We start from the raw sequence: 7,178 nt of genomic DNA on the forward strand, positions 1-7,178 counted from the left end.
TGGTGCTGGGGGATTGAACCGCGGTCCCTGTGCTTTGCCAAGCTTGTTCCAAGTAGGTGCTTTAGACCACTGAGCCATCTCTCCAGCCCCTGGCACAGGGTCTTGATACACAGTTTGCACTCAGTTATCCTCCTGTCTCAGTCTTCCCAGCACTGGAATTATAAGGGTTCACCACCACACCCAGTTTCATTGGCCAGCATGACTTCTGGGGCCTGCGTGCCATGTAGTACTTCGGCTTGAACCTGGATCCTTGTGTTTGCCAGACAGTTAGTTGGCTAAGGACACTGAACTATCTCCCTATTCCCACCTTACATGTTATAAGTGCTTTAAAAAAAATAATTCCTTGGGCCTGGGATTGTACCTCAGCAATAGAGCACTTGCCTAAAGTATGAGATCATGAAGTCACTGTCTAGCAGTAAAGATAAGGAAAAAGACAGAACACCTCACAAGTATGGACCGTGACAAAAGTGCGTTATAGGGGAACCTTTTAAAAAGCTCCTGGAGCTGAGCACAATGGCACATGCCTATAACCCCAGCACTTGGGAGGCTGAGGCAGAAAGATCACTGTGTGTTCAAGACAAGCCTGGGCTATATAGTGAGTTCAAGGCCAGCATGACCTGCATAGAAAACCTTGTTTCAAAAGCCCAAACGAAAGTTCCTTGGGTCTTATATCCCAGGGGGCATTGGCCTCCATGCTTGGACTTCAGATCCTGCAGACACAGCACCAGGTGTTAGGATTCTTTTGAGCCACTGAGAGTGGCTTATAAGCACTCCCTGGGGGTTTGCAGGAAACAATGGAGAAACTGACTTGGCTGGCGTCTGAAAGGCGGATGAGTCAGGAGGGGGAGTCTGAGGAAGAGAATTCGCAGGAGGAAAATTCTGAGCCAGAAGAAGAAGAGGAAGAAGAAGCAGAAGGAGTGGAAAGCCTGCAGAAAGAGGATGAGATGATGGATGACTCAGTTGGAGACACTGCTGAGAAGCCCCCTTCCACCTTGGTGTCCCCCAAGACTGCACCTGAAGTGGAGACATGCAGAATCCCACCTGGTGAGTGTGGTCAGTGTGTGGTGAGGGGCAGATGTGTGCAGTAGGCAGCCTACACACTGGCTGGACAGTCTAGAGGAAATCAGTCTGCCCTGAAGCCTCCCTTTCCCAAATGTAGGATTAAGTGTGCCTTTGTGAAAAAGAGAGGTTCAAAATGCTTGATTTGATTTTCTTCATCTGCTAGATTGGTACTAGCTTGTTCAAAGTTTTCTTACTGGTTCTTTTTTGTTTTTGTTTTTTTCGGCAGAACCAGGGATTGAACTCAGGCCCTTGTGCTTGCCAGGCAAGCACTTATTCTACTGAGCCATCTCCCTGGCGCTCTTACTGGTTCTTGCCTTGCCTTATCTATTGTGCATAGGGTTGACCTGTGTTTAAGAAAATAATGTTCTTGCCTATAACCCCAGCAGTTGGGGAACTGAAGCAGGAGGATTGTCGTGAGTTTGAGGCTAGCCTGGGCTACAAAGTGAGTTCAAGGGCTGCCTGAGCTGCAGACAGAGCAAACCCTGTCTCAAAAACACAGAACGGGCTGGGGAGATGGCTCAGTAGGATAAACGCTTGACTGGCAAATGGAAGGATCTGAGTTCAATCCCCGGTTCCGCCAAAAAAACAAAAACAAAAACAAAAACAAAAACCCACAAAACAAAACAACCAGTGTTCCTCATTAAGACATAGTACTTTAAAGAAAAAAAGACATTGTGCCTTGAAAATCTAACATAAGACCACACTCACGGGGCTGGTGAGATGGCTCAGTGGTCTAAAGCACCTACTTAAAACAAATTTAGCAAAGCCCAGGGACCACGGTTCAATCCCCCAGCACCACATGCCAGCCAGCCCGCCCCCTGGTGGGCTGAGCTGGCCACACACACACACAAATAAATAAATAAAATTTAAAAAAAAAAAAAAAAGACCACACTCACTCTGTAGATTTCCTTCTTGGGATGCACTGTCAGTTGGCACCTTGTCACTTCACGTGATGTAATTCTGCTGCAGGCGTTGCATAGATGTGAGCGGGCTTGGCTGTTCTATAAATTTCCCAGATGCTCCTCACTGCTTCATGACATGGACTAGGATTGCATGGGGTGGTGTGTGAGGTGGGGAAGATGGGCGGAACAGAGATTATATGGCAAACAAATAATCTTTTCACATGTACCCCAAGGAGAGAGCATCAAAGCTGCTGGAAAGGGCCGGAGCAACCACCGAGCTCGAAGCAAGCGCGGAAGTCGGGCTCGGGCCAGCAAAGACACCTCCAAGCTGTTGTTGCTGTATGATGAGGACATTCTTGAGCGGGACCCACTCAGGGAGCAGAAGGACTTAGCTTTTGCCCAAGCTTATCTGACCAGGGTAGGCAAATGCTACTTCTGTTAACTGTGAGACCCTATGAATATGGCTGTTTCTCCTTCAGAAGGGATGTTTTAAAAATGAAATGTTGAGGGGCCGGGCAGATAGCTCAGTAGAATAAGTGCCTGCCTGGCAAGCTCAAGGTCCTCAATTCATTCCCCAGTACTGCAAAAAAAGAAAGAGAAGTGTTGAGGGCTGGCGATATTGTTCAGTGGACTAAGTGCCTGCTGAGGCAAATGCAGGGACCAGGGTTGGATCCCTGGTACCACATGACACGCTGGCCACACACCCCCAGCCACTGTAATCCCAGTCACTGTAATTTACAGTGCTGGGGAGGCTGAAAACAGGAGGATCACTATGAGTCTGAGCTTCATAGTGAGACCCTGTACCAAATACATTAAAAAAAAAAAAAAGTGTAGGGCTCAGCATAGACCTTAGAGGTGAGGCGCCTGCCTCCCATGTGAAAGGCCATGGGTTCAGTTCTCAGCAATGCCAAAAGAAAAAAGTCTGATTTTCAAGCTGTGTAATAGACTGTCTAGCTATGCCTTAGCTTCACTAAAATTACAAAAAGAACTCTTCAAGAGAACTGTAAGAAGACACTTTCTGGGCCAGGAGATAGCTCAGTTGCATCAGCACCTGGCTGGCAAACGCAAGATCCTGAGTTTGGTCTCTGGTACAAAGAAGAAGATAAAAAGTTCATCATATGTGGATTGATTGTAAGCACCCTAGAATCATCTCTTGTCTGGAGATTGGGGGGAAAGATGATAACTCCATTGTCATAAGAGGTCATGATTCCACTGGCGGGGCTAATGAGGACTTCTCTAAGGCCTCAGAACCTACCTATATCCTGGATAGCTGCCTCATGGCACCCAGCTTATTCCTGAATTTCATCTTGCTAGTAAGCTGAAATATTAGCAGCAATAGTTATGGCTTTGTTTGGTCTCTTAATACCTTACTAACATCCTGGATTAATGTATTGTCTACCCTCTAATGGGATTATGTTGAAATACTTCATTATGATGCCAGAATCAGGAAGGAAAACTTAGGGCTGTGAGCTAGACAAAAGCATTAGCTTTTCTCTTTGTGGACAAAACTGTGGTCTTTGGAAAAGAAAGGTTTTCTTGATGCTTCTTCCGCTGTACTGTGATTGTTGCCTGAGTCTTCTATTAACCAGAAGCCCTCACAGAAGAGTCCCTGAAGGGTAGTTCCTTTTTTTTTTTTTTTTCCCATGTATTTAATACAGGGTCTATAGGGTCTCACTACACAGATCAGACTTGTAGTGATCCTCCTGTTTTTCAGCCTCCTGAGAGCTGGGATTACAGGGGCACACCACCACACCCAGTCTCAAAGACTGTCTCAGCATGCCCTGGGGGTGGGTCCAGCATGGCTTGCTGGGGATAGAATCCCCAATATCTACATCTCCTACAGGGTAGTTCTTGGCACTCACTGGCCATGATTCTTCCTTTTCCCTTGTCTCTTGTGTCTTCCCTTTTCTCAGGCCCAAAGAAAGGGTGCTAATGATTCGAAGTCTTTCTGTGTAGGTACGGGAGGCACTACAGCACATCCCTGGGAAGTATGAAGATTTCCTTCAGGTCATCTATGAGTTTGAGTCAAGTTCTCAGAGGCAAACAGCTGTGGATCTCTACAAAAGCCTGCAGATTCTGCTCCAAGACTGGCCTCAGTTGTTGAAGGACTTTGCTGCTTTCCTATTGCCTGAGCAAGCTCTGGCCTGTGGATTAGTAAGTAGATGGGTAAAATAGCACACAGGATTCCTGGGTCAGAGAGAAACAGAGGTTGATTGAAGTAAATTAAGACCATCACAGTCTCCTGACTGCCTCCAACAGGTTTTCCATGCCTCTTTTCCTAAGGTGGTAAGAGTTGTCTTTTTAGGGGGTTCTTCCCAACCCTCTTCTCACATTTTCCTCTCCTTTCTGGCCTTCCCTAGCCTTCCCTGCCTTGTGGTAAACCTAGGACCTGTGCATTGAATTACATCCCATCGCCCCAACGCGTTTTTTGAACAGGCTCTTGCTAAATTGCCCTGGCTGGGCTTGTACCTCAGTGTCTTGCGTCACCTTCCCTGTGTGCTGGGCTTACAGACATGCATGACTCTCCCAGCGTGGCTCATTTAATTTCTGGGCATGTGAGAGTGTTTTAGTTGCCCCTAGAGACCTTCCTTAGTTTCTGTGTCCCTCTCTGGTATAACATAGGCATTCTTTAGTAAGTATTCATTATAACTGCTAGGAATACAGCAATTAGAAAAGGCTAGGGCTGGGTATAGGGCAGGGGCTTGTGCTTCTAATCTGAGCACTTGGGAGGCTGTGGTATGGGTCCACACAATTTGAACTCGGCCTGGGCAATTTAGCAGCTTAAATCCCATGTCAAAATAAAAAATAAGAAAAGGGCTGGGAGATACAAAACAGTTCCCTGTGGAGGCACTGAGTTCACTTTTCTCCAGTAATGGAGAAAGTCGGTGCATTCAAGGACTTTACATTCTCTTTGGGAAAGCTAGGTGTTAATATATAAAATTTTATAGTGAATAATCTATAGATTATGAAAAACAAATAGCATATATATACATGCATACATATAAACAAACATACGTGTGTATATATATGTGCTTTTTGGGGGGTATATGTGCTTTATATTAATAATGCTATACAGAAAACTAAAGTGGGAAAGCGGCTAGAGAGTTACAAGTGGGTACAGGATCAGCCATGCACCATTTTGACACACAGTGATCTGGAAAGGCCATGGTGGCACGTGCTGTTTCAAATGTGGAAGAATAGAGATCTCAGCAAAAGAGCTGTCCCACCTGTCCTGGACTTCTTGTCATGATGATTGAAAAGAGGAAGAAAGAGAATAGGGGATGTTCTAATGGTCTTATGCCAGTTACAGAACACTGGTGGCCATGTACATGACACCCAGCTTCTCAGAGGAGTTGTGTATCTCTGAGTATCTGTATTTCACAATCCAGAAGACAGTAAACAGTGTGAGATGTTAATAGCTCTTGAATCTTTTACTCAAATCTTAGATTTCATGGGACCCAAGGTGGATGGATGCTAGACTTTCCCACAGAGTCCTGCCAAGCCCATGTCCTCGCATGCTTAGTTCTTTTTGTTAGTGCATTTGAGGTCCACTCTGTGTAGCTAACTCCTCTTTTGCCTTCTTCCACTCTTGTAGTTTGAGGAGCAGCAGGCTTTTGAGAAGAGTCGCAAGTTCCTTCGGCAGCTAGAGATTTGCTTTGCAGAAAACCCCTCACACCACCAGAAGATTATCAAGGTCCTCCAGGGCTGTTCGGAATGTGTTCCTCATGAAATCACAGAAGTATGTTTTCCTTTCTACTTCCTTCCTGTCATTTGAGCCTCTGATCCTTTTTTTCTCTGTCACCTTAATCTGTTCCATACCCTTTGCTCTTTTTTTTTTTTTTTTTGGCAGAACCGGGAATTGAACTCAGATCCTTGCGCTTGCCAGGGAAGTGCTTATTCCACTGAGCCATTTCCCCAGCCCCTACCCTTTGCTCTTGAATGTCCAGCTCCTAAAGGAGGAGCAAAGGACTTTTTAGGGTTATAGCATAAAGCAGAGCGAGGGAGGGGTCACCACTGCATCTGATGACAGCCAACATGACAGAAGGTGATGCTGAGGCCCAGCATCTTCACTGTGCTTGGGAAGCAGTTTCATCATGAGTCAGATCTGTCTCCTGTACCCCGTGCCTATAGCTGGCAGACAGAGAGGAGAGTGTTGAGAATTCTCCATGCGGCAGTATATGTGATTGCTTTGATTTCTGACCTCAAGAGTCTCTGGAGGGGGCTGGGGAGATAGCTCAGCTTAATAAGCGTGTGCCTGGCAGGCCCAAGGGCCTGAGTTCAATCCCCAGTTTCCGCCAAAAAAAAAGTCTCTGGAGATTTCATCTTTGTCTCTACCACTCTTCTCAGCTCAAAACACAGATGTGGCAGCTCCTCAAGGGCCACGATCACCTGCAGGATGAATTCTCCATCTTCTTTGACCATCTGCGTCCAGCAGCAAGCCGGCTAGGTGACTTTGAAGAGATAAATTGGACTGAGGAGAAAGAGTATGAGGTACAGGCCCTGAGGCTACAGCAGGGTGTGAAGGGGAAGGCCACTTGCGGGAGGGTTATCAGCCTAGAGTCTGTGTTCAGTGGCACCAACTCCTCCCCAGTTTGATGGCTTTGAAGAAGTGGCACTGCCTGATGTGGAAGAGGAAGAAGAACCTCCCAAGATACCCACAGCCTCAAAGAGCAAGAGAAGAAAAGAGGTTGGGGTACAAAATCATGATAAGGTATGCCAGGCTGTTGAGGATTATTCTTTTCTTATGAATCAAGCCTGAGTTTTTCCCTAGGTATTTCTCTGGCTTAGTCCAGAGCTTTTGGTCAGTATCTCCCAGGTCTGGGAAAACAGTCTGGATGTCTTGACAGCTACCGACACCACAAGCTCAGGAACATTATGGACACATTGAAGCCCAGGAGTCCCTAGCTAGAAGGCTGTTTGCCGTTTTTTCCCCTGGCTCAAGATTGTTTTTTTCTTTTTTTTTTTTCCTTTTTAAAATTTTTTTGTGGTACTAGGGATTGTACTCAGGACCCTGCGCTTGCCAGGCAAGCACTTATTTTACTGAGCTATCTCCCTAGGCCCAGTAAATTTTTAGTTTTTCCTTTTTTTAATTTTTTTTTTTTGGCTGAACGAGGGGTTGAACTCAGGCTCTTGCACTTGCCAGGAAAGGGCTTATTCTACTGAGCCATCTCCCTGGCCCTCTTTTCTTTCTTTTTTTTCTCTTTTCTTTCTTTC

The 7,178-nt window shown here is 46.0% G+C and overlaps 1 protein-coding gene across 7 annotated transcripts in view; it reads left to right on the forward strand.

Annotated features, from left to right (window-relative positions):
* The window catches only part of Gon4l (gon-4 like), a 91,613-nt gene that overhangs the window by 79,779 nt on the left and 4,656 nt on the right, over positions 1 to 7,178 (forward strand). For 6 of the 7 annotated variants that reach the window (XM_023713572.1, XM_023713575.1, XM_023713574.1 and 3 more), the window contains 6 exons: positions 789 to 1,044; positions 2,198 to 2,382; positions 3,921 to 4,118; positions 5,560 to 5,703; positions 6,312 to 6,455; positions 6,556 to 6,675. In XM_023713572.1, coding sequence (XP_023569340.1) covers positions 789 to 1,044; positions 2,198 to 2,382; positions 3,921 to 4,118; positions 5,560 to 5,703; positions 6,312 to 6,455; positions 6,556 to 6,675 — 1,047 coding nt within the window. The remainder of the gene's footprint in view (positions 1 to 788; positions 1,045 to 2,197; positions 2,383 to 3,920; positions 4,119 to 5,559; positions 5,704 to 6,311; positions 6,456 to 6,555; positions 6,676 to 7,178) is intronic. The other variant, XM_023713576.1, reaches the window with a different exon arrangement.

Source organism: Octodon degus, unplaced genomic scaffold (assembly GCF_000260255.1).
Source record: "Octodon degus isolate 3935 unplaced genomic scaffold, OctDeg1.0 scaffold00032, whole genome shotgun sequence".
Taxonomy (NCBI): domain Eukaryota; kingdom Metazoa; phylum Chordata; class Mammalia; order Rodentia; family Octodontidae; genus Octodon; species Octodon degus.